The sequence below is a fragment of the Amblyomma americanum genome, chromosome 1 (genome assembly GCF_052857255.1).
Source record: "Amblyomma americanum isolate KBUSLIRL-KWMA chromosome 1, ASM5285725v1, whole genome shotgun sequence".
Lineage (NCBI taxonomy): Eukaryota > Metazoa > Arthropoda > Arachnida > Ixodida > Ixodidae > Amblyomma > Amblyomma americanum.
Window position 1 is genome coordinate 223,073,603 of NC_135497.1, and position 27,648 is coordinate 223,101,250.

General features: G+C 44.7%; 1 protein-coding gene across 2 annotated transcripts; it reads left to right on the top strand.

Annotated features, from left to right (window-relative positions):
- Positions 1-8,691: 8,691 nt before the first annotated feature.
- Positions 8,692-26,102, top strand: LOC144095276 (casein kinase II subunit beta-like). 2 transcript variants are annotated; one of them, XM_077629057.1, is made up of 7 exons: positions 8,692-8,733; positions 9,050-9,138; positions 16,865-16,967; positions 17,852-17,967; positions 19,252-19,327; positions 22,260-22,449; positions 24,515-26,102. In XM_077629057.1, the coding sequence occupies exons 2-7, from the start codon at positions 9,067-9,069 to the stop codon at positions 24,621-24,623; spliced, it is 666 nt and encodes a 221-aa protein (XP_077485183.1). In that variant the 5' UTR covers positions 8,692-8,733; positions 9,050-9,066; the 3' UTR covers positions 24,624-26,102. The 2 variants fall into 2 exon arrangements, with proteins under 2 accessions (XP_077485183.1, XP_077485190.1); XM_077629064.1 differs by lacking the exons at positions 8,692-8,733; positions 9,050-9,138 and adding an exon at positions 16,533-16,605.
- The last annotated feature ends 1,546 nt before the right edge of the window (positions 26,103-27,648 follow it).

A 27,648-nucleotide genomic window follows, 5' to 3' on the forward strand; every position in this document is an offset into this window, starting at 1 on the left:
GAAGGAGAACGCGCGCGCGCGCTCCCAGTTCGGCCCGCGCCAGTGGTAACCGTCAAGCCTTCATATTTTACCTCTTACGCTTTACGCAAAGACCGCGTAGTCAGCCCCTTCGCCATGGGAGAAATCCCAAAACAACAGATTAACGTTTGCGCGCTCTTTCCTTCAGTGCGACTGTGTATGATCGAACGTATGCTTCGAGCACAGACGTCAACACATTCTGCCCTTATATTTGGCTAAAAAGCATGGCTATCAGCTTACATAGTTCGTCTTCAGGCAGGTTCTTTATGAGTCTGTAGAATGATATGCGACATGTAATACTTGGATGGAAGGTTTCAGAGAGTAAAAGATTCTGCAGCGTACATATAGGTCCTGAAATTTCAAGCGCAGCTGCTTTAATTTTGCACAACGACGGCGTTAGCAAGATTCATGGTGCTCTCCAGGAAAACGAATCATGCCATTCGCGAAAGACACGGGTATAGAATTAACCCAAACCTGGCCGCAGGGTAAGAGCACATTGCACGCACGCGACGTCCAAGATCTCGTCTTGGAACAACATTTTGAAGTCTGACGCAAACATTAAGTCAGTTGTTGACAGTAAGTGCAAACATCATTTGCCAGCAAAGCAAAATTAGTACGGAACTGCGTTCTGTCAATATAATAGGCCTTTACGAGCGAACAGACTTATCTGAGAGGCGATGAATATAAAAACTTCGCATTATTCCCCTGCATCTCTGTAACCTCGTCATCGCTTTCGACAAAACTCCCGAGGGCACAAACTTTCCTCACATCATTCAGGAAACAAAGTTGCGCCCCAAAAAGAAGTTTTCAGCAACCTAAAGGAGCTCCACTAAAACTCACAGCAATGCGCGTTATACCAGCAGGCTTTGCTTACAATGTAAGGAAATAAAAAGGTACATTTGCGATGCTTACATCTTAATAAAAGTCTCCGAATTAAAGAGATTAATGGGCACATTCTACTGCATAATCTGAGATCTTTCGCAAAGATATTTAAAACATTTTTTAGGCAGCTTCAGGACACCCCGGAAACAAAAAAATGGTGCTCTTTATGGTAGCCGAAGTCAACCACTGGACATACATTCTCTCTGAAATTGCGATACTCATTACGCGTCAATATCTGTGAACGATGACGAGGAAGCTTGCGTCCAAGTCGAAAATTGTTTATTGGGCGAACTCGTGTCCTCAAACAGGCGACGCAGCGATAAAACAAAATTGAAAGGTGACAAGGAACTTGAAACATTAGACGCCTAATGCGCTTATCAAAATTTTGAAGATGAAGAGAGACATGTGCGCGGCTACTGTCATTCCAGAGAAATCTGGTGGCCTCTCGTTTTACAACAAAAGCGGAAAGGCCGCGTGCCATTGGCTTCGAGCACGGAACAATGCATTACAATACTTCTTGACACTTGCTCGCATATTAGTAATTATCAATCGTTCGAGCTATCGATACAGGCATGTCGTCCGAGAAAGTTGTGATGAATATGAGGGTGAAAATGAGTGCATTCCGGACGGGCGAAAAGCGATATCGGAGTAATTATGTACTATATACATCTCCCAGCAATCAGTTTATTTGACAGTTCAACGTTGGTGTACATGAGTCTGACTTTCAACTTTGCAAGTATCGGCTCAAGGCACCAGCTAGGGCGCTCTCGGATTTACGGCTCACGCGTCGTAGAGAATATTTTCCTCGATACAGTACATTTTCATGGGACGAGCGGAACAATTTCGTTCTTTTCCCCTTAGCATTAACTTGTCATTTAATGACGGACCATGAGACATACGCGAGGAAGTGATGAGAGTATTTCCTTCTGGATTTAAAGCCACAAATGCTCGACATAGGTCTGAGAAATGTGAGTATGATCCCTCATTTTAAATGTTTTCATCGAGCAAAGTTTGTGACGAAGAATTTGTGCACAAGTGCACTGTGTTGAAGATACGCAGCTTAAACTTCTGCATTTTGCTTTCGTTGATTTCGGTGCTGCGCTCACATGAACCAGCGGGCTACAGCGCGAAAGCAGGCAAAAACCACCCGCCGCCGCAGATGCAGGCGTGGAGCCAGCGGTAGGGCTGTTGCGCCTCTAGCGGCGGCGGGACTTCAGCCCAAGGGATGAAGACATCCGGAAGCCGCTAACACCTCTGCTTAATAGAGCAAGAAAAGATTTTTCCTCCTCCTCCTCCTGTAAATGCTCCCGCAGGGAGCATTTGCGGGAGCATTTAGAGGAACACTATGTTCTGCTAGGGTGCCTCCATTCCAGCGCCGAAGGGGTGGAGACAACCACCTTATTGAATCACATTGAATCACACGGGATCAGCGGCGCTAGCATTTGTAACGGCGCTGTTCATGCTCTCGGCGCGCTTCAAAGTGCTTTAACTTGAACGGCCTTTTGCAGCGAGAGCTACACTGGGCTACTAGTCGAACATTTCAGGGTACGTGGGAGAGGCCAGTTGTGATTCAATATCGCGGCGTCGCTTAAGTTGTCTCCACCCGTGGCTGGCATCGAGGCACCCTAATGGTCTGCGTATGTGTAGCGCCATCTTTTCGGGCTAACCTGAGCTATTTATGTTAATTGCTGCGACAGCCTCTAGATGACACCGCATGTAGAAAAAATAATTTGTCACTAGTCTTCTGCGCATCCTACTGTGAGTGAATGTGGAGAGCTGGACGTCCACCTCGAACAGAGTGTAAACATAAAATTCTGTGTGAAGCTTCGCAAGACAGCCGCACAGACGTATGAGCTTCTTTGTGACGCTTAGAGCAACGAGACATTATCGCGGGCGTTAGTTTTCGAGTGGCACAATAGGTTCGTTTCGGGGAGAACGTCGGTGGAAGACGACGCAAGATAGGGGCGCCCTACAACCTCACCGAACAAAAACAACGAGGCTCGGATCAGGGAAGTCGTACAGCAAGACCACACCACTACAGTCCGCATGCTAACAGATGCTCTCGACATTAGTAAGAAAACATGCCACCAAATTTTGCGTGACAACTTCGGGAAAGGAAAGCTGAATGCCAGACTTGTGCCGCGCTCCCTCACACAGGACCAGAAGGACACGCGGGCATCAGTGAGCGCTGATTTGCTCTCTGAGGCAGAGAAGGATGCTGCATTCGTAGACAGCATCATTGCTGAACACGAAACATGGTGTTTTCAATACGATCCTCAAAGAGGCAGAGCACCAAATGGCGGTCCACAAGCTCTCCAGCGTCGTGAAAGGTGAGGCGACAGAAGACCAAAACAAAGACGATGCTGATAGTTTTTTTCGATTCCAGAGGTGTCATACACCACGAGTTCGTCCCACAAGGGCAGACAGTGAATCAGTAGTTTTATATCCGCGTGCTCCAACACATGCGTGAAGTACTGCGACGCCGTCGCCCTGAGGACTCAGCCTCGGAACTTTCCGTAGAAAGGTTGTAGTTTTAAAAGTTCGCGCTTCTACGACTCGGGGCGACCAGCGGTGCTGGGCTTTCGCCCGAATCCTCGCGCAAAACGTCATGCAGTGCTCATTGCGTCAGCAGCTGAGAGCTGTCATTGGTTCGCCGTGCCAGCTATTTCTGGCGTCACGCAGCTACCAAGGCTGCGGCCGGAAGCTCCGCACCCCGGGGAACTCCCGCGCGCGTCGACAGCCGGCGGAGAGCCGAGTGGGTGTTTCCGGGGGAGGAGCGCTTACATTTCAATATGCAAAAGTGACGAGAGGTAACAGAAAGGTGTGAAAACGCAGAAAACTAAATTTTAACTACAGGTAACTCAGTTTCCTCAAAGCGCCTTGAAAAAATTCTTGCTGGATGATATTTGTGAAGCGGCGTCATTTAACACCCTAGGCATACCACAACATAACTGAGAACCATTTTCAGAGCCCATTTAAAGAGAAAAGGCGTAGCTTTCTGCTAACGGTTATGGTCATCGAGCTGCGTTTTCCCTTCTGTTCCCGTCTTCCGTGCGCTGTTTTTTCCTTCTTTATTAAGGCGACAGCGTTAAGGCTCCGGTTCTGCAAATATCCTGGGTCGTCGTCGGCGACGACGACGTTGAGTGACAAATCTGCGGAGAAGCAACCTAGGTGGGGGGCCTAGGTTACGTGACCTTGTGACGCCATCACAACCATGCCCACTGGATTGTGATCAAACTGGCCACCGTCGCAGGTAGCGGTGCAATTAATAACTGGTCGCGAGAGCTGCCCGGGAACAGCAACATTGGTCGCACAAGACCCACCGGTGGCAGTACCATGCCATATCTCAGGGCAGTGGCGCATCGCTTAACCGCTGCACAGCTGCGACAGGAGTGGTGTGAGGAAGGACTCATAGCGAACTATGAATTAAAAGTATAGAATGCTCAATTCCGCACATATGGGCCAGGGGCGTAGCTAGCCAGAGGGGTGGCTTTTGGGTCTTCATTCCCCCCCCCCCCCCCCTCTCGCAATTTTTTCATACTGTAGTGCACCGCCGATCAAAACAACTACCGGCGCTGGAATTCATGCTGGATTTTGTCTAGAGCGTCTTTTTCATGCTCGAAAAGGCATTTAGGCGCGAACATTGCGAACTCGGGCTGAATTTCGTGGCCATTAACTCCATGCACCTGGAGTCACATAATGCAAGGAGCCCCATCCGAGTTTTCAAGGGCGTTTCGATGACAAGCAGGCTCGTCGCGACATCTCGCGACGGCCGCGCGCGGTATCTACGGAGCGCATGGATTTCAATTCCGAAACTTTATGGAGGAAAAACGCTAAGGCGCCCGTGTGCTGCGCGATGTCAGTGCACGTTAAAGATCCCCAGGTGGTCGAAATTATTCCGGAGCCCTCCACTACGGCACCTCTTCTTCCTATCTTCTTTCACTCCCTCCTTTATCCCTTCCCTTACGGCGCGGTTCAGGTGTCCAACGATATATGAAACAGATACTGCGCCATTTCCATTCCCCCAAAACCAATTATTAGTATTATTAAACTTTATGGAAATAAATTTCTCATCAACTCTGTCCTTTACATAGCGAAGCAGCAAAACCAATGCAAGTAAAAAGCTCTGTTCCTTCAGGTTTATAGACGCGCAGTTAGGAAAACGTATGACCATTCATTAGCCTTTAAAACCGCAAATTTTCGGCGTTTATTGTAACAGCATCATGATCAAAGTTATCAAGCGAATACGAAAATTACGACGACATCATTAACCAATATGACCGACATTGCTCATTGAGAGCCTGGCTAGTACACGTAAACCTGGCCCACAAGGCGTTTCCCAACAAAAACTCTCGGATATTTTGTAGTTTAACTTGTCGCATCATCAGTGGCTTTCGTGTGTCCTTTTCTTTCCTTTTTTTCATCTACCTGCTTTTACCTCTTTTTTGAACCAGACCAATACCTTTCTTTAATTTTCTGTGCAGAATGATTGCTGCCATTTTGCAGGCAGGGAAAACACACATTTTCGTATTGATTTCTGCATTCTTCCTTTATTATTCTATCCATATGGTGCTGTCGCCTCCATAGCATGGCTCAAATACATATCACGAATTCTGCGATCATAGTTTTTTTGCAGGATACTCTATCATTTTATGCATAAAGGTTACTATCTGTGATTGCGCAACATGTTTATTTGGTTTGTTTGACATATTATATATGGCAACTTTAACTTAGGTATGTAGATTTATTAGAGAATATACGTTTATTTAAATATATTCTTGCCATGTTTTGTGTATACATGGAGCGAACTTTGTTTCCAGCGACGCTTTTTTGCCCTTTCTCAAGCTGTATCTTTGCATTTGTAGTATTCCATCCTATCTCCGCGTTTCTAGTGTATATTTACCAGAATTCCTGCTTTTTATATGTGATCTCTGTTGCGACTATAATTTCGGTGCAATTACTTAAAATACTCGGCCGGTGGCAGCTGCGCCTGCGCAATACACTGGAACCAAGGACAGTGTCACTAAGATTTTTCCTGGCCATTGCATATGTACAAAATTGTAAACAAGGTTTTTGAATGACAAAGATTTGTTCAAATATTTGTCCTCAACATGATTATTCACATCACTGACATGCGCTACATTGCTGGTTTCCAACTGATATAGTTCTAAAATTCATGAGGCATTTTCTTTACTTACTAAATACAAGACAAAAAAGATGGAAGCAATGATATCAGTTAGTATTTCTGCCACAGTTTTGGGACATACGAATATATTCTTTTATGAAGAATACTTATTTTACTCGCCTCTACACTGCCTAGAGTTCAAGAATTTGCAGCATTTATTACGCAATATCATTGGCAATGGCAATGCAATTATGATTAGTGTATTTGATCCCTCTACAGATTATATAAGCAGGAGGGCGCGCTGCAACCGGAGCCCTCCTCGACCAAAATTTCTGGCTACGCCACTGATATGGACATAAACAGAATAACGATATCGCGTCATACTCTTAAGGCGGATCCGAAGTGTCCCCACCAATTTTGTTGATGTTGTGACTATGGGGTCCTGTTCTTGCCTTTCTAAGGTTCTGATTTTTCATATTTACTGTTTCATATTTTTTATAAAAACTTTTTTCCGCCTCATCCATCCCCTTCCCTGCCCTTGGCGGATGGTATTGCAACAAAACTGGCTGCACCCCGGCATTTCTTCTTCATCCCCTCTGCTGCTTGGGGTGCGTTCGTTTTCGGTATCACTACACTGTGCTTACTTTCCGCCCTCCGTGCCTTTCAGGTTTCCCGGGGGCGCATTGCTGAGGCGACGTTTTCCTGTGGCAGGCCTTTGAGGAGAGATTTTGCCCCGCACTTTTTTTCCTTTTACTGCGGAAACATGACAGTTGCCGTCGCACCAGGTCCCGGCGACGTCCGAGGCGAAATTCGCCGATTGGTGGATAGAGGACACGTGACCTTGAGACGTCATCACAACCTGCCCACAATGTTGTGAGTAAATAAAAATTAGAAAAAAATATTAAGGGGGCTCTGAAACACCGTCCGAAGAGAGCACATCAACTCGCTTAATGAAAATATTGTGATATCGTGAAAACCTGAGCTAAATAATACATTTCTACACACAGCAGGGGACCCACAATCACGCGCGAAATTTGGCGAGCCCTTCCCGGCGACCTTTTCATGCTCAAATGGCTATTGGTTAGATTCTACCGGGCATCAGGCAGCTGCCATGGCCGCGGCCAATAAGCCGCGCAGCTCCGCCGGGTCAGGAAGTTCCGCTCCCGGAGGTGGGGCTGGCGGAGAGGAGCGCCGACCTTCCAGCGCGCAAAAAGCATGGCAAAAAGTGAAGAGAGAGGGAAAGGCGCGAAGACGCTGAAGTTCAAATTTTGACTCGAAAGGATGTTAGTCTGGGCTAGTCGGTACATTTCGCAGGAAAAGGTACAGCGCAAAAAGACAGGACTAAAGGAGCGGACAGACACAGGCGCTGCCTACTACAGATAACTCAGCTTCTACAAAACGCATTAAAAACAATAATCTTGCTGGACAATATTCGTGAAGCGGCGTTCTTTAAGATCCCAGGAATACCGCAACTTTATTTGCGCCCCTTTCAGAGCCCTTTTAAGGGTACGACGCGGTAGCTTTTGGATGGTTTGGTTTATGACCGATTAATGCGGTGGTTTATGAGGGTTTAATTTCGTGGTTGTCTACATTCATAGATACCTGGGAGTCAACATACCCCTCCCGGCGCAGTAGTGCATTGGTTAAGCGATCGCCCTGCGATGGCACTTGCAGCCATCGGTGGGGCTTGTGCGTCTCAGGTTGCTTTTCCTGGGCAACTTCTCGCGACCACTCATTAATTTAACTGCTACCTGCCACGGTGGTCAGTTTGTTCACAATCCGGTGGGCAGGTTGTGACTACACCATAATGTCACGGGACATAGGTTGCCAACATGGGCTTCTTTTCCGGTTATTTTCCGCTTACAACGATGAAGACGCTGAATTTTCTGGACAATGGGATATGTCGTTAAAATGCGACATACCCAAATGTCGGCACTGTGACAGCATGGCGCATACCTGCTTCTGCAGCTTGCAGTCTGAATGTTGCACTAGAGTTTTGGTTTGTACTTAGTCAGTATGTATCCCTGGCTGCATCCCCTAATCATGCGAATATTGCGGTTGATGGCCCGAAAATGTCAAAGAAACCTACGTAAGCACACAAAGAAGTTGCAGTTGAAGCAGCGACAAATACAACTATAATATCTAATATACCACTCTTAAGGTGACTTAAGCGTCCCAAGTTTTAACGCTGGAGCGTTAAGGCTCGCGTTCTTTTTAAAAGCCAGTGCCAGCGTTGTCAGCGAAACAGCAGAGGCCCAACTGCCATCTAGGCCACGCGACCTAGGGGACGTCATCTGGCCACTGTGGCAGGTGACAACCTTCACATTCGACTGTGAGGAAACTACACACCGTGGCAAGATGGCCGCTATTTAAATCAATGACTGTTCGCCAGAGGTTGCTCGGAAAGAGCAACGCCAGTCTCGCAGACCCCACCGATGAGCAGCCTCCCGTGGCAGTGGCGCATGGCTGCACCACTGCGTCAGGAGTGGCAAGGCCTCTCCCCGCGACCTATGAACGTAGAAAACGACCTAGTCATTGGTGACATGCTGCAAATCCTGCCGTGCTGCCTAGCGTTCCTTTCTGCGGCTGCTTGATCTTCTGTGTGAAGAGTTCACAACCTAGTCCTTAAAATCGCGGGCATTTGTAGCCGTTGTCCGCGATTTTAACGACCAGGCGTTTTTCTTGCCTCGTGTTCTTGTTTGAAATCGGTTAGTGGTCTACTTTTTGTAAGGTTCATATAGCGTTCGCATACACGGTCCAATCATGTGCGCGAACCATTCCTGTATTTATTGATTTTCAGAGACTCCACGCGTTGAAATTTCAACTTACCTGTTACTGATATGGCACTAAACACGTCTCATGATTCAGACTTACCCATTGCACACCCCACCGAAGAGGAAGATTATCGTGATGATGCACGAGCGGATGCTCGCGGCTTTTGTTCGAGCGCTCGCACCTGGCAGTAGCACATTCACATTTGCTGCCCTGCTTCATCTGCGCATTTGTTTTTGTGATTCTGTCCAGGTAAGCTGTCTGAGACAATGAGTTCTTCCGAGGAAGTGTCATGGATATCTTGGTTTTGCGGTCTACGGGGGAACGAGTTCTTCTGCGAGGCAAGTGAACAAATTTTTCTAACACTGCGACGTCGGCTGACTCCCGTCAGAAGGCGGCATTTACTGCAAGCGTGCCTACCTTTGCATGTTATTCTTGCATCTTCCCGCCTTTAACGCCGTCGCTTCCGTACCCTCCCTCGTCTTTTTTGTTTTTGTTTTGTTTAGGATTACGAGTTGGCGACTTATGGGCACAATAGCGGCAGAAAGGTGCTGGCATTTGAAGTCGTTTTCGGTAGTTTAATCAGCAATTGTGCAAGTGTTCTCCAGCAGAAAGCCAAGGTGCGCCTTACGCTCCTTGACGTAGCATGTAGGATATCACAAACCGCCTACCGCCAGGGCGTCTACATTGGCGGTGATTTGCTCGCAATGTGCGATGTTTCCAGCAGCCATTATTTACGCAGTAATGACCTGTAGTATACACATTGCCATTTTGTGTTGGTTTGGGACACCTCCATCACTGGACTTTCTCATAGTGTCATAGTAGCCCCTGCTTTGCTGTCAGTAGAGGCCAAGGGTGAATATATTGTTAGGGGTGTCGCTTTTCAATGTTAGACATGCTTTTAAGTATTGGCAAATAGGGATGGCTGTGGAAGACCACGAGAAGACCTCCTTTTCCGCGAGGGAGGGCTTGTGGCATTTCCAAGTTACGCAGCGTGGCTGTCACTTCTGAACACCATTGCAAGGGCTCTCTCTAGACACCTGTCTGGTATATCTCGACGACATTCTGGCCCTTGGCACCGCAGTCATCCAAGCAGCCTATAATCTGGCATGACTTCCTATCAGAAATGGCAGTAATTGAATTACTGTAATGAAATTACTGTAATTAAGTTACTTTTCTCGGTATGTTTTAATGCAATTCATCACTTTTCTGGGCTCGAAATTTGGTAGTGTAATGAATTATTTTGGAGCACTAATTTCATGTGAAAGTAAATAATTATAGCGCAATTACTTTTGCTGAGTAATGAGTGAATGCTCCTCCTTGTATCGGCTGTGCTCTGGCCTCGCGTTTGCGGGGTTAAGTGTCCACAAAGCAAGAAAACTATGCGGCCAGCAATAGTCAGCACTCCAGTGAAGTGGCGCACACGGATGAGAGGCGATGTGCGTGTGCTCATCGGCACCGCCTTGGTGATGAGTCCATTAATAGGACTGCTACGCATCCTCCAGCACTGCATATGGTCGCACAAACAGAGTGCCGTGCCGCAGGGCCACCGGGAGAGTTACACGGCCATGGTATGCAGTACTGCACCTTCCCACAGACGCACTGCGAGTGCTTAAGCGAGTGGTTTCTTTAAGACTGCTGGATATATATTGCGCTGTGGCCGCACGGACAAGTCTCAAATGACATCTAACAAACTTGGTAGTGAGTTCTAGGGAAAATTAGTTTTTGAGGCTGGATATGAGCCCATATTTTTAGTTCAAGGGCAGTATGGACGATAGCGGCACCACGACATGCTATTTTTTCCGCCAACGTACCTCCAGAACTAGACAATTTAACAGCAGAAATGACAGCTTGTCTGCACCCTGGTGCATTCCCAGGACGATGAGCGTTAACAGGCAGTCTATGCACTCCCACTGTTTACGCGTACTAAAAATTCTTCAAAATCAAGAGGGTGGGACCATACTGCGCATTGAACGATTGACTTCTCACTGGAGAGTGATGCGAGCAATTAAAATTTGCGATTAAGTTGTCCTCATCTACATCAGTAAAGTGGCTGTTCAGAGGACTAGGGCTACCTTTATTCAAAAAGGAGCAAAATTTCCAGTGCCCACTTTGAAGCTCAGTGGCGGTGCAAACAACGAAATATGAAAGTTTTGTAGGAACTATGACCAATGCACAACTTTTTTTTGTTGAAACTAAGAAGTAATTTTCATTACTCTTCATTGTAACATTATGTTATTAGGTTTTGGGAGACAGTAATTGTAATGTAGTTTATTGCTTTTGAGATATTGGTATTAAAGTAATTAGTAATGTATTTAAATTGGTTTTGAAAAGTTATTTTGCTATGTATGCTTCCTATGCCTGTGTTGAGCCACGTTCAGGCTGAATACCAAAAAAATGCAATTTATACCAGCGGAGGGCAGCTTATCTCACGCATGTCAACTTGAGAAGGGTGTAAAAAGCAATCCAGCAAAAATAGTTTTTTGTCAGCCGGCGACGTCCTGAGGTTTGGCATGACCGGAAGGCATTTTCGGGTTTCTGTATATAACACCAGCACTTGAAACACTTTGCATAGTTTGCGAGACCACTCCATTCTCTGACAGAGAAAAAAGGCCCTCTATGTAAACAAACAAGGTGCAGCAGGCTTCTGTGCGTCTAAAAGTGGCCCCGAGTTTCGCAGGAGTACCTTTGTCACCCCTGTCTTCTTTACTTCAAGCCCGAAATTCCAATGCAAGTGGTACGGCACTCAGCGTCATACCTTCCCAGAAACGGGAGGTGCAGAAGTCATTGCTTACTGTAGTCAAGTCCACTGTAAGGCTGAGCAAAACTATTGCATCGGCTAGCACGAGTTGTTTGCTGTCCTCGAAACCATTACTTACTTTCATCGCAACCTTTGTGGCACTTGCTTTCTGTTCAGTTTCGACCATTCTTTGCCCGCTTGGTTTCTCCGGTTTAAAGACTCCAAGGGCCAATTTGCGCCTTTTGAGAGCTTTGTAGCATCATCTTTCTTTTGCATTGTTAGTTTTCAAAGATTTCTTGCCAACTAGCTCAAAGCTCTGTACTACTGCAGTTCAGCTGTTGTAAGCGCGTGCAGGTGCATGATGTATCCACGTTATCCGTGCCGCCGAACTTAATGCTTTACCATCACATTGAGTGGTGCGCCTCCAAGCATCGGTACTAGCGGTCCTGTCAATTTCATGGTGTGTTCGGTTGTACACTTCAGGAAAAAAAAACGGCGTTGCAACTGTGACTTGTCAGCAGACACTGTCACCTTGATCATTTTAGACAAGATAGATTGCCGGTATGGTGTCTCACTAGAAATACATACAGACCTAGGCAGCACTTTTGATCTCCAGGTTTTCCGGGTGATGCGCAAAATATTGGGAATCCATAGACACAGACAGCGCTACATCCCCTGTCACACAAGCCAGTGGAGCACCTTAAGCAGACAATCAAGAAGTACTTTTACTCACTTGTTGAAGGGACTGTCGACTGATCTAGACATTTCAAGATATTATGATGGAAACTGAAATATCTTGCTCATATTGACAGATTTGGGCATTTCAATACCGATTAAATGAGGAAGGTTTTATAATTTTATTTTGGCGCTGAAAATTTCATGAAACAAGCTTGAGCGAAGTTCTGGCATTATTGATGCATCCTGCATCTGTCCACGTCTATTTAAAATGTGATTTTTATTTTAAATGCACATCATTTTTTGTTTTCGAAAATATTGATTATATTTTGCTGTGGTTTCCATTTTTTTCAATCCATCTTATTATTATGAACAAGAGTATGACTGGCAGTGATGAAGTGCTTTGAGTTATTAGATGGCGCCACAGTGTTTTTGCATTTGTCAGTCCGTCAAAGGTGCAGTTCACATAAATTACCATCGAGGAGGTGCACATTAGTGGGACAATTGATGTAAGTGCAAAATAACACACATGGGCACCAAGCTGTACTGAAACTGCCTACTGTCTGGCTGCAGTGGCCATGTCAGTTCTCTTGCCAACATTCAGTCACTCTTGCACTTGCTTATCATGGTTTCCAGTATTGAGATGCATAAAAACGAGGACGTCAATTAAAAAAAAAAGTTTGTGCAAAAATCTTCTGCACTGTTCTATTAAAACCATTGTATAATCAGGTACCCTTAGATGCTAACCTTCCCAGGGTAAAAAAATTGTTCTTAAAATTGTTTTCAGTCTCTTAAATAAGAAATGAGATTACTGAAACAATTCGGTGCTGCTATTCATAGACCGATAGTCAACTTAGTTCAAAATTATTTGCCAATTCATTGAAGCAATACAAGGGGACACTTGTGGCACTAATTTCCAACCAAAAGTGTCACGGTAAATTTTAATATCTCTGTGGGTATGGAAAAGCTGAATCTCACCTTAGTTGCTTAAACCACTTTTCAAAATTAAAGCACTACACACTTAAAAAGAAATTATATATCCTAATAAGATTATATCGCTTTATTAAAATATTTCCAAGAGCACATTTTTGATCTGTAGCAAAAGGAACTAAAACTGGCTGCTCCTTTAGAGCATAATTGCTATGCAACCGTTGTGATGTCTGAGTTGCCTTATTACTATGAGTGGTCTATAGTAGGATACAACTAAAAAAAGCAGTAGTTGCTTACACTGGGCCACGGTCCACGGTGCCCTGTATTGTTCCGCTAACCAAACACAATAGTAAACCAAATTGGCCTTTTAATGTTTGACTTTACTAAGTGAGCCCGGTGTCAGAATTCTAGAGCTTATAATTTTTTTTTCTGGTGATCAGTTTCTTGTTTCAGTAACGAGAAATCTTTTAACTACGGACTACTTTTTTGTCGTGGAAGACTTCTGTGAGGTGGTCCTTAATGTGGGCGGAGCTTCACTGCAGACTTAAGTTGTATCCGACTATTGTACCAGCACACCTCCAAGATTTGCTGAGAGTGTAGCCTCGTCTTCACAGTCGGAGGTTGCACAACAAGAGATAGTCACAAAATCAGGCATGTCTTGATATTGACAAGTTGTGTCGAGGGAATTGAAGTTAGAATATGGGCCCTACTTGTTTATTGCTGCATCCTATACTGCTCCATCAGCACTCCTTTTACATGAGCTTCGCCTATCAACAGGTTTGGCATTTGGCACTGCACTCATACATTACTGCAAAACATTCCCCGCTCTGTCCCAAACTTATATACCCCCCCTTTGAGATTGCCTATGCCTCCATCATTTAGGAAGGAGCTGCCTTAAGCAAGATATAGTAAAACTGCTGGGCTATGTACAGCAGTCCTCAGCTGGGGGCTCGAGTATTCTTTTTTATTTTCGGATGTTGACATTAACTAACGCCAGACAGAGTGGGAAGGACCTTATGTTGTGATGCATTGAATAGCGTTTTTATTCACTTCAAGCACAAGGGGAGCCATGGGAAGAAAGTCATGCACGCACTTGTGGGCTGATGTTGGGCTGATGCGGGATGATGCATGGGCTGATGTTGGGATGTTGATGCGTCCTAGATTTGGTGGTTGTGTTGTGATGATGAGGAAAAGAAGCAATGGCAGTGCAAGTTTCGGTGGGCTGCTTGCAATAAAGTTGAATCTTGATCTAACGAAACCCGATTTTGCGAAGCTACTGATCTAACGAACGAATTTTGATTCCCCGGCAAGTGCCCGTAGAGTTCAGTGTCCTCAGTTACCTGAAAAAACGAAACAAATGACCCCTAAAACCAATTAAGCGAAGTTGTCTAGGAATAGCGAATAAAGAAAAGGTGATTTCTCACTTATTCTGCCAGAATGTTTCGCAGCTTGTTGGCAGCGCCAAGCGTAACATCTAGGCGGCCAAGACACGGCCCTGGTTTCGTTTTGACAGGGCTGCAAGCTGCACCGCTGCGTGGTACAAAAGACTCTGTAGTTGGCGGCGTCTTCCACCTTGACTTTGAATCCATTTAACCACATTGTGCTTTTCACGCTCAAGTGATTCGGGCCACATTCGGGGACTTTTCATACGCGCATGCACGGGTTCTCTGCAAATACGATGCCGCGGCATAGCTTTTTCCTGCCTCTACGTTACCATTTCATTAAATCTGGTTTAACCGTAGTTTGAGTTTAGAGCTTAGGACAATGCCAAGATGGATCTTTTGAATGAATTTCATTCTTTCTTAGGGGAGTCGGGGGGGGGGGAAGTGGAAAAACACTTTGTAACCTGAAGATATGCATGGTATAAAAGTATATTGCGTTTTCTTTCAGTTAACCACATGACAATGTCAGTGAATTACAAGTGAGCAGTGCTGTTGAACACTGTAGCTTGGTTGTGTGTTCCCTGCAGTCTCTATTTCTTAGCATCCAAGAAGCACTTTTCACCATTACAAACTCACATTAGACGGCTTGAGGGAGAATTCTTCAACAATAAAATGTTTCAAATTTTTGTGATTAGGTGGCCAGAACTCAGTTGAACCTTCTCACCGCAGCAGAAAGCAGTCATGATCCTACAAACTACATAACATTGACTACAGTGCCAGCATGTCTAGTGGTGGAGCACATCAGCACAAACATATGAGGTATTAAGTGGGGCCACAGCTGAAGCTTTTAGGTCATTCTTCATTTTTCTGTGTGCATTTATAAACGTGAGGCAGCTGTATGTCTTTAATTGTCAGTGATGCCTTGATTTGGCTTCATTGCTAGCCCTGAACATGTTAAATTCCCCAAATTTGCTGCTAGTTGTCAACCCTCTTCCTTTTATGTTTATAGCCGTACGTTATCCTGTGGTTATATGTGCGGTAACTTCTCTTTCTTAAAAGGCAGCTCTAGGATTTTATCAAGGATACCTTATTCTAATGAAACTTATACAGGAGGTTTTTCTCTCGCTCCTGATTACTACCGCCAAGATTGGCAGCCATGCGTCATTTCATTCTGCTGAAAATCGATTTTAAATTTGGCCGTTTACATCGCCTTCATTGAGGCAATTTCTATGGGTAAAACTACATTTTCGACTTCACAAATATGCTCTTCACATTAATATTCACTCCCACTTTACTAACAAAACATTTAGGCTTGCATTAGGTCAAGCATTCTGTGCAATACCTCTTAGCTTTCAGTCACTACTTCAGCCATTCAACGTGTGTATGAGTGTTTTTCTATTAACGTTTTTGGCATCAGCACTGGCACATGAAGCATTGTCCCTGGCCATGCACTGAGTTTCGGTTTCGGATTGCTGTTTTCGCTATTTTAAAATGGTTCCACTCGGTATATTGAGAAGTTTGTTGTGGCAGCAGTGAGGGACTCTAGGGAATGTGCCAGTGACTATCAATCCAAAATTCACGAAGTGTCCTCCAGCAAGAATTTTTTTTGATAAGCTTTGTAAAGCTGAGTTATCTGTAGTTAAAATTAGAATTTCAGTGTCTTCGCGCCTTTCACTCTCCTCTCGTCCCTTTTGGCACGCTGAAAGGTACCCGCTCCTCCGCCAGCCCCGCCGCCAGAGGAGGAGTTTCCCGACCCGCCAGAGCTGCGCCGCTTACTGGCTGTGGCCATGGTAGCTGCCTGATGTCTTAAAAAATAAGTAGTAGCCACTTGTAAACTGCTATATGCTGGAGCGGTGCGCCGGAGAAGGGTGCTAACATGTGAAGTCGCCGGAAAGGGGTCTCTAACTTTCACGCGCGATTGTGGGTTCTCTGCTGCGTGTAGAAGTGTGTTTTCGCTCACGTGTTCATGACAACACAATGCAGTGATTGAGCGAGTTGATGTGCTCTTTTCGAAGGTATTTCGCCCTTTAATGCCGCTTCGTGGAATGGTAGGCAGGTCTGTGTGCAGGGTTTCAGCGGAGGTGAGGCATATTTTGGATGCTGAGGTGGTCGAAAGACTGTACCATCTTATGATGTAATGGTGCTGCCTTAAGTACTGCATTATCTCCTCCTTAGGCTGATGGCATTTACTGATCTTTGGCTGCCCCGAGAGAAACCATTTGTTTTTTGACATTTAGATGTAGCCATCACAAAATTGGCAGCTCTTTTAAACTGATGAAAGCTGAATCATTGCTATTTCACACCAATAATACGCCATCTAATGATATGTGTCATTTGCAGGTGGACGAAGATTATATCCAGGACAAGTTTAATTTGACTGGATTGAGTGAGCAGGTTCCTCACTACAGGCAAGCTCTAGACATGATTCTGGATCTTGTGCCAGGTATGCTATTGGGCTTCTTGCTTATGCTATTCTATTGTTATGTGGTACGTTTTCTCATGCTATGTCCTCATTTGACCTTATACATTGTCCAGAGTGCACTGCATGTAATGTAACAAATTTTCACTGGATCATGTTGTCTGTTTCGTTCAGGCATGTATGGCTCCATGATAACAGTTGCTAGCATTAATTCACTTTCTACTAGCAATTTCTAAATTTCAGTGGATAAGGCTATGTTGAGTATGAGGTCTCATAACATGCTCCATATTTTTATTTGGTGGTATTGCCACAGTTCCATGACAGATTTAAAACTGCAGTCCCATTTCATGTATGGCAGTGCCATTAACTTTTTTTTAGGTCAGAGACACATAATATACAGTATGCCTGTCAACTTCATGCGCTCTTGGCTGTACTCTACCAAACACTACTCTTGCTCGGAATCTGCATGCACATTACCCACAGCAGTGAAAGCATGTTTAAAGACTATGCATAAAGTGCTGTTCTGTTGCCTGTTGCTTGCACTTGAGTGCAGCGACTCCCATCGCCCCAGATTAGGTAGCAGCCATCTTGCAATGTTTGCGCCATACACACAATGAAAGCAGCATGTTCAAGTGCACTTGAACCTCCTTTCTGACCGTGCAGGCCACTTTATGAATAAGAAGACTCCTCGGCCAGGGTTGGGCAAGCTGATCGTCATGCAGTGTCCTACCGATAGGCCAGAATGGGCTGTAAATATGCTGACAAATATAAAAGCTAATATAGTGTCAGAATTATTCAAGAAATGTGATAGAATTTATTTAGATTAAGTTCAATGCTGCTGTTAGCAAGCATCTTTTTGTTCCATATGTCTGCCTGATTTGTGCTTTTCTGTACAATACTTACTGCAGATAATGAGTTGGAAGACAATGCCAACCCGAGTATTTTGATCGAGCAGGCAGCAGAGATGCTGTATGGCCTCATCCATGCCCGCTACATTCTCACGAACCAGGGCATTGCTCTCATGGTCTGTGCATCAGTTCCCGTTTTAACTATAAAAATTGCTCCTTTGTAAATCGAGTGATGCTCACTCGCTGGTCAGGATTACCTTCTTGACTGCACTTCCTTTCGTACATGCAGTTCCTGACTGAGTTTTATGTTGTGGAAAATATCCAAGCATGTTAAAATGCCAATTTTTTTATTGCATGTCTCAGTGGAACACTTTGTTGAGATCCAAATGGCTTATAACATTTAGGGTTTTAAGGGGGGACACTACCCTAAAGAGTGAACTTTTGAACTGCTTGCTCAGTTTCATTTAAACTTGTGGGTCCATCTGCCGGGACCATCTCTCCCAAGGTTCTTTTTTTAGAATAAATATAAAGCACGCTATGGCAACCTTTATAACAAGGATGACTATGCCTGCTTCTATCATAAAGAAAATAAAAATCATTTTCCAAATTTTTTGTTTTGATGCCTTAGGAGTGTCCAGAGCACACAACTATCAAATTTTGCTTAACTTTTGCTTGTTTAAAGAAGGCTACCACATAATGAATGACATTGGTTATTCATTTTTCACCATTCTTAATGCATTTTTTTAGTATAAAAAAAAGAAAACGGAGTCACAGTTGTGTTCCTCACAAAATTGCGCTCCAGAAAGCCTGTTACAATACTAATATACAGTAATATTGGAAGAGTAGGTTTTCTAGGAAAGCGGACAGTTTGCTGAAAATATAGGAAAGAAGAAAAATGAACTCACAAGATTGAAAATCGCCCCACTTTGTTTTCAGTGCTCAAATGTTCAAGAAAACACCCCAGCCAAATAAGGAAGGTTGTCAAGAGATGGTCCCAGGAGTAATATAAACCATCACCGCAAGTTTCAGTGAAATTGAGCAAGCGGTTCAAAAGTTCCCACTTTAGGGTATTGTCCCCCTTAAGATGCATCTTGGGTTAGAATTAAAAACCGTACTCACAAAGTGCTTGTGTGGAGTGTTAATATAGGGAGAGATAAATGTGAGCAAAAACGCCGCAAAAACCTAGTTAAAATTTTTTTTTGCTTGTCTGAAATTTTCAAAAGTGACTTGTGTTTGCATGCACCAAATTCTCTATTTTTTGCAACTGAATATGTGCAGCGTTAAATATTCACCTGAGCCATAACGCACATTATTTCTAGGAGTGTTGCACGCCACCTTTTTTATATATATTTTTTAATCTGCTGGCAATGAAATATGTCTAAAAAGGGTCTTCAGGGAAAATAAAAGAATCTAAATCTTTGTGCATGTTTGTGTGTGCGTGTGTGTGTGTGTGCATGCAGATTGAGAAGTACCAGCATGGTGACTTTGGTTACTGCCCTCGGGTGTACTGCGAGAGTCAGCAGATGCTGCCAATTGGTGAGTATATTTTAAAATTCCTGAATGGCTGCCGTAGTGGCTCAGGGGTCATGGTGGTTAACTGCTGACACGAAAGACACGGGCTCGATAATGGCGCAGCGGTCGCATTTCGATGGAGGCGAAATGCTAGAGGCCCATGTACTGTGCGAGTTCAGTGCGTTTAAAGAACCTGAGTTGGTCGATGTTATCTGAAGCCCTCCACTATGGTGTCCCTCATAGTGCGAATCACTTTAGGACATTAAACCTCATAAACCATAAGCCTAAAATTACTGAACGGTCACAGGCATTAGACTTTTGTACTCGTATTTCTTTGTGAACCTTCAGCAATGGAGGCAGTCATTCAATGCTCAGTACATCTCAGGATGTTCTGTACAGTGAAGAAATGTTTCTGTTGCATATTTTATTGTAGCAAAACTTTTCTGCTGCTCTTTGTATTCCGGGTATGCTGTGTTTTTCTTATTTATTTATTTTTTGAAATAAGGATGGACACCAAATTTTTGGTTGTGTTAAGGTGATATGAAGCACATAACAGAAATGGTGATAACGCAGGCGATAATGCGGATGATAAGCCCTAGCTATGGATACGCAATCATGTTTCAGTTCTGTTTATTCACTGTCAACACCACTCATGCGGCCTGCTCGAGCCCTCCTCAAAGTTTATTGTCCTCTGCACACCTGAATTCAGCGAAAGCCAGCGTGCGTGTTCCCCCTCCCCTACGGGTACCTCATTGCTGCAAATGGAACAGCTGCCCCATAGCTTGGCTTGGTCACGGCATTTTTCTAAGCTGGACCTCACCTCGGCTTATCACCAAATACCACTGTGCTCTGAGAGTCGGGAACTGACAACTTTCGTTGCACATGGTGGGCTGTCCAGGTTCAAGCACTTTTGCTTTGGACTTGCTTGTGCACTTTCCGCTTTTCAGAAGATGACACACTTAATTCTACGCGAGCGCAAGGGGGTTCTCGTCTGCTTAAACGATATCATTGTCCATGAAACCGCTCGGAAAAAGCACCTGATGAACCTTCTTTCTGTTCCCGAGCGCTTGTCCCAAGCCGGACTCTGCCTTCGCCACACATTCGTTTTAGTGGACTGTTTCCGCTTTCTTCTTCCGTAGAGCAATTGTCAAGGCCCCAGCTCTGTCCAACATCGGCGAGCTTCACTCATTCCTGTGTCGTGTGTGATTCTACTCGCAAGTTCTTCCTGCATTTCTCTGATGTCGTGGAGCCCATGCGTGCCCCTCTTCGTGGAAGCAACTCTACCTTCACTTGGACTATTGCTGCAGACTCAACCTTCAAGCTACTGAAATCCACGTTGACGTCGTACGACATACTGCATTTTTTATCCTGCCCTTCCTGTGATTGTAACCACATATGTTTCTGGCTACAGACTAGGAGCGGTGCTTCAGCAAGACAGTGGTCATTCCCTGCAAACTGTTGCCTTTTGCTTCCCATACCTTGACTCCGAAAGAAAGAAACGTAATCTGTTGGCGAACATGAGGTTCTAGCTTGCGTTCGGGCATGCGAACGCTGGCAGGTGTAAGTGTGGGGCCAGCCTTTTGTTCTGCGCACGAATCACAGTGCACTTATTACTTTGTTGTCGACAAAAAAAGGGGCCATCGGCTGTTGCGAATTCCACGCTGGTAAGCCCCCCTGTTACACTACAACTATACTTTTGAGCATTGCAAAGGCAACGGCAACTCTGTTGCGGACGCTCTTTTGCGCCTTCCTTTACCACCCACATCATGCATTCTATCCAGTGGAACACTAGTGAAGACAACCTTTATTTTTTTCTTAGCTGCCCACACTACTATATGCTGTTCCCTGCTGTTAATTACAAGGGCTGCAAGAGGTATCTATCACTGATGTGATTGTTTCCCAAGCCCTACAGTTTAGATCTACAGCATGGCTTGACAAGAAATCACTGCCGCAACATCTTATGCCGTACTACCTTCTGTGCACGGAGTAGTCCGTCCTATCGGACGCACCCTGCTGGGATGACAGAATCACTGTTCTTGAAAGTTTGCGACGGCGCCTCACGGACATCGCACATGAATCACATCCCAGATTCAGCTGTGCGAAGAGCAGATTCCGAGAGCTATACTGGTGGCTGTGAATGGACGAGCATGTTGAACAACTTGTATGGGTATGGGACAGACAAGGGAAAGGAAAAGAGGTGCTCATTATGACATACATGACAGAAGCCAACAGTAACTGATGCCAAGGAGCATAGGGGATGTTTTGTCTGTTGGGGGAGGGGTAAAATCAACACTCAACGGACATGCGTTGTGTGTCAGTCACGTGACACGTTGGGTCGTCTGGTTTCAGCTTCGCTGCAGCCTGTCGCCTGTCCAGGGCTGTGCCCATCTAAAAAGCAGTTCACCATTGTGCTGTCTTTCACTACAAAAATTACTAAATGAAAGCAGTTCTTGACGGTGCTTTTAGGGTCATTCGCTAGTTCTAACTTCAAATTATTCGAGCATTTTTCTGGTCCCTTTATTTTCGAATTACCAAGCTCTTACTGTAGTAGGTCTTGCTGGAATGAAATAGTTGGAATACAGAAGAGAGACTGTTCAAGGTAGTGGGAAAGTTTTTATCGGTTTCTTGCCTGCCGAGTGGTTATACCTTTCCATTTAACTACCTCATGAATAGCAAGGCAGTCATCTGGTAGAACACTTAGCAGCTGGAATTTTCGGTACGTACACTTAATTGCAACTATCTCTTAATTCTAGTGAGCATTTGTGGCCTACAAATCAGTTTGTGCCTCAGCATGTGCGTATGCTTCCTGCCATAGTCATAGTTTTAAATTGTTGAACCAAGTATTAGTGCATGCATTTCTTTCAAGGCAGAGGTATAATGTTCCTAGTATACTGATAGCTGAGAAGATTGCTACAAATCTGAATCAGCAGTTTACCTTTGCTTTTTTTGTTGACAGGTCTATCAGATGTGCCAGGAGAAGTGATGGTAAAACTGTACTGCCCCAAGTGCATGGACGTGTATGGGCCCAAATCTTCGCTGCACCATCACACTGATGGTGCCTACTTTGGCACTGGCTTTCCTCATATGCTGTTCATGGTGCATCCAGAGTACCGGCCCAAGAGTCCCACAAATAAGTTTGTGCCTCGGTGAGTGGATGTACTGTTTTGTTATGCAGTGAACTAGTGCTGTGCACTTCTACGAATTCAAAAAACAAGAGCAGCAGCGCAAACTAGAAATGGGGATGCAGAGAATAAGACAGGATGGGTGCTAATGTTCATGAACACTTTATTTGATGTATGCCTAATATACAGTGCTCATGCACAGACTCTTAAAGCCCGGGATGCATGCGACGTATTTTGCGACGATGTTCGAGTGGCAGGATACGTCGAGTCGGCGCAGCGCCTGGCCGGAGATACATGGAACGAATAAGCGGCAGCCCGCCGCCGCGTATCTTTCGGAGCGAAAGCACTGTGATCAACAAGAGACAAATACCATTGAGCGTGGAGCTCTTTGAGAGCTGCGACGCTGACTCCTTTGTTAGAATAACGAAATTCTTCATTTGGACACCACTGTACTGATTGCAGAACGTGTGCATAGGTATGCATAAGGTTTTGCGTGCTCGAATGCATGCGGTCGTGTACCTTTTGACGCCCGCTCAGCCATGGCTACCATCGGCTCCGGTTTTCTTCGGCACCTTCGCTTCTGGGATGAAAGGCAGGCATTTCGATCCAAGATTCGGTCGTGTTCTAAAAAAAAGTGACATTTCATGTCTGGTAATGCGTTTATTTTCACGATAACATTTCCGTGCAATAACCATCGCATTGCTCGTCGGCCATGGCGGCCGTGTTAGCGGCACGGAGGCAGCCAAGAGCGGAAGAGCTGGCTTTCTGCGCTGCTATTGGTTTGCTTCGGCTGCTGCTTCCGGTCTCACTGGACGCAACGCGTCAATATCTGGTGGGGCCAGATTGCGGCGTTTTTCGCCCGACGGCGCAGATCCATGTATTCCAGGCTTAATAGGTAATGAAAATAGATGGAAAATCATCACCTGGTTACCAGAACAAACTGAGAGGGAATGTCCACTCCCGCACAGCGCCAACAGCCACTCTGAAAACACTTTACAAGTTAACGTGCAGTTTTATCAGTCCACTTTAACAATGCTTCGGCATCATATAGGCAAGGCTTGTGCATGCAGCCTTGACATTGGGCTGGTAGATGTGTGCTTTCTTGGTTCAGTATCAAAAGCTCATGCTCATGCAGGCGGCATTATTTAAGCATCAGCTTGCTTTCTCAGTGCAGCCTTTGACACACGTGAGGAGTTTAAGATTCGACTTGTACTGCAAAGTCTATGCAGAAAGAGCGTTAATGAGCACCTTTGCGAGCTCGTGCATTTGTTGCCATAATACCTTGTCTCAATATTATATTCTGGGTAGACTATGCTGCTGTGAATAACTCTGTTAAGTTGCGTAGTCCTGCGTGGCAGGTAGCACACCCAAAATGCAGAAGTTAGGTCTCCTTACTTGCTTATGGCTCCTCTATTATGTCATGATGATGTGATATTGCAGGTGATAGTGGTGGGAGCTGGGTTGTCATGGGCAATGGCACTGTCTGCAGCCATGGTAGGCGGGCGATGCTCCCCGAAGCACAAGGCAATGCAAAATAGCGGGATGATTTACACTTGAGAGAAACCGTAGAATCTTAATGTCATACATAAATTTCTCTGCTCCTGTTGTGCATGTAGCAAAAATGCTCTTTCGCTTGACATTGCTATTTAGGAGCCCTACTCTCTCAAACGCATTTCTAGTCGTTGACAATAGATGTTTTTAGCATACCGGAGACGTATACCGGATTACCGGACTCCGGCTGCACATGCAGTGGCTCTCTCTCACCCCAACAATGCCACTGCGCATGCGCAAGCTGGGTTCGTTAAACCGGTATACGTCTCTAGTTGTACGTCTTCGGTATGCTAAGAACGTCTAATGGGGACGTTGGTCAGGGTTTCTTCACGAAGAAATTTCACTTTGTTTAATAGTGTCCTTGCTCATTTGCCTGGTGTCCTCACTGCTCAATTTATTTGTTCTTGAACTAATGAGACCCCTCTTTTGAGAAGGCTAGAGATAAGGTTTTGTGGCTTCAGCTCAAAGCAAATATTGGTTCTTTTATTAACCTGAATCCCCTTTTCTTTTCTCTCTCTTTCCCTGGCTCACTGTACAGGCTGTATGGCTTCAAGATCCATCCTCTAGCCTACCAACAGGAGCAGCAGGAGGCAGCCAGCTTCAAGGCTCCCGTTCGTGCCATGAACTATGGAAATGGGAAACGTTGAAAAAGTGGGACTCTTATCAGCCGCCATGCACTCGCGTTGCTCGCTTTTACCGCTCTCCACGGTAACTTTTCGCTCTCTTCCTCTCCTCCAGGTCCTGTAATTTTTTTCCTTCCTCAGTTCGCTGCACAGCTCACTCCGTATGAGCACCTGGTTTTCGCAGTCTCCCCATGCACTCCACATTAAGTCATGAGTGATTTGAAAGTGGCCATGAAAGGGACTAATGTTGGCCCGGCAGCCAATAGAAGCTAGCATGTGAGAGTGGGATCGTATGCCCACTGGACATTTCAAGATTTGTCAACTGTGATCAGATGCAGCCAGCTGAGTTCGTCTGTGTTCAACTTCAAATAAACTTTCAGTAGACCTGCATTCATGAATATTTTCTTTCTAGGCTTGAACAGTTGTCATGCATGAGTAGACTGCTTGCCTTTGTGTTGTCATGGATTTTTGGTGCGAACAATACTTGCTTGTTACGTTTCTTCATTGTATTTTTTGTTAACATGGCTCAAACTTTCTCATTAATGATGCGACTGTGAAGGCAAATGCATATAACCCTGCCTTGGCAACATTTCGACGATATGTAATTGACAAACCTAAAGGATTACTACCGAAGAATGCCACATTCATACATTCTTGTTTCTTAGGCAGCTTTCAGGAAGTTGACTACAAAACACATTTGTAATTACTTTTCATTGTATTCATTTTAGTTGTTACCTTTAGTGACTAAGTGAACAATTGATCTGTTTCTGTTATCATCAGCTGTAGTGCAAGTACTGCGTTCAAGCCACTCTCAAACTGTGATATGTATCCAGTTGAGTAAGCTTGTGTTGAGCTTTTCTACAATATTCCTGGCCTAATTCTGAAACGGCGAGTCATGCTAATGTTCCTGTTCTGGTTTATTCTTTTATTTCATTTGGAGAGTATGATGTAAGTATAGTCTGCCACTGGGCTAGTAGATGGATCGAAAACATGACTAAATAGAATAAATGGAAGCAAGATCATCTCTTTGCCCCGTTTCCATGTGCTGTTTTTAGTGATGTATATAGTGACTGCCTGGATTCTACAGAAGTAGCCTTAGTGCAATGTGTTTAGGGGAAAGCCCCGAACTGAAGTAAGATTTTAAAAAAGGAAGTTATTGCTGATTGGCATTGATGCTTGGCACCTATGGCTGTACTTAGGTGAATGATAATAAGTAATTACTTCCTTATTTCAAATGTGGCTTTGGAGATTGCACAAACTCCAGTGCGCTGTGGGATGTCTGCACACATTAAAGGACCCCAGGGATCTAAATTAATCAGGAGCCCTCCACTACGGCGTCCATCCTCCCATGTGTGATTCCGGGACGTTAAACCTTGGTGAGGCATGAAATTTTCCAAAATTTCACATGCATGCAAATGGTAAAATGGTACTCAGAATGAGTAGCAACTGGCTGATATTTTAAGTCTATTCAACCACTGCTTCTTAAGAAAAAAAGTATGTATTTGTACTACTGTCCTTCTGACACATGAACATTTGCATAGAGCTGAAAAGTGCTTTACAAGCTTTTTGACCAGTTCAATTGTGGAATGGCTTAAAGCATTACACGAGCAATAAAACTTGACATTTTGCATCGACTCTAGGAGTTCATGCAGACCTGCTTTTGCGTGGTCTAGCGCAACCTATAAAGTCTTGGTGTTGCACATAGCTGAGGGTGCAAATCCTCAATTCTTCCATGCTCGGTGTGATGGGTGGAAGGAGAAGTGTCCCCGCTAAATGTTTTTTCATTTACAAGTGAACGCACTTTTCTAAGCCTGTAATTTCCTTCCTGGCTGCACGGTATGCATAGTCATCTTCATAGACTGCAGCACTCAATGCTAGCACACGCGTCATTTTTGTTCTGTGGCTTTTTTCACTGTTATGAACACTTGCACTTCTCAGTAGCATGCTACAACAAGGCTCAGTTGTCTTACTCACTTTCATCTGCTGGTGCGCACTCTAAAACAAATTCCTGATCACTATAGTGCATTTGCAGCCATCTTTGCTGAACTCCGGCTTGTCACGTAATTCATACAAAATGTTTACAGGTAACCTGAAAAGCTCATCTTATATGTAGAGCTATATAATGCTCAAAAACCTCCACATCTCTTTTGAAACACTGTACTACAAAAGATGATACCACGAGTGAGCCCTTTATACTGAGCGCTGTCAGGCAAAACGTAGCCTGAGAAGTTGAAAAAACTGCCTTCAAACCTTGCATAAGTTTGTCTAGAATTGGAATTTAATCACTAAAGACTTTTAGTAACTGGTAAATTTGGACTCTCGCTAGGCATTAGGAATTGTACTTTTCCTGCCATTTGTTTTGCTTTAAATTGCGCTGAGTCGAAATCTAAACATACACTTGCAAAAACACAGTATACCACCGAAAACTCTTTTTAAAAAGTAAAAATACACAGCTGTTTAAGCACTAAACAGATGGCAAAACACAAAAAAACGGTAGATATGTGTAGTTTTTTTTTGCGTACAAGAAAAGCACGGTGAGAAAATTTTACATGTGTACCACAGTTGCAGGGACTTATTCTAATCATAATCAATGTTCTAAACCTAACCGATGTCCTACAAACGCTTAAACTCCAAATACCACACTTTTATCCTTTCGGTGTGACCTGCTGGGCCCTTTCTGGCGTAAACGCCGTTTAGAACACCCCAGCCTGCACAGGTGGTTTGTGTTACCGTGTTTACAGGAGGGCTGTTTTCACTGCGAATTAGCGTTCGTGCGCTCTAACGAGCGTGTCTCAACCCAGGCAGAAAAAACCATTTGGTCAAATTGGGAAATTGTTGTTAGTGGCTATTTATGAATAAAAATAACAATGTAATAAGAAGACGATGCTAGCCGCAGCATCTGCCATAAACCTGAAGCACCTGAGTTGCACGTAACTTGAGGGAAAGGACAGGGAAAGGGAAAGAAAGAGGAGAGATAGAAAAGATAGGGGTAGGGCGGCAGCGTACACATAAAAATGCATGTTGGGTGCTGTCACACATGGCTGCGAAG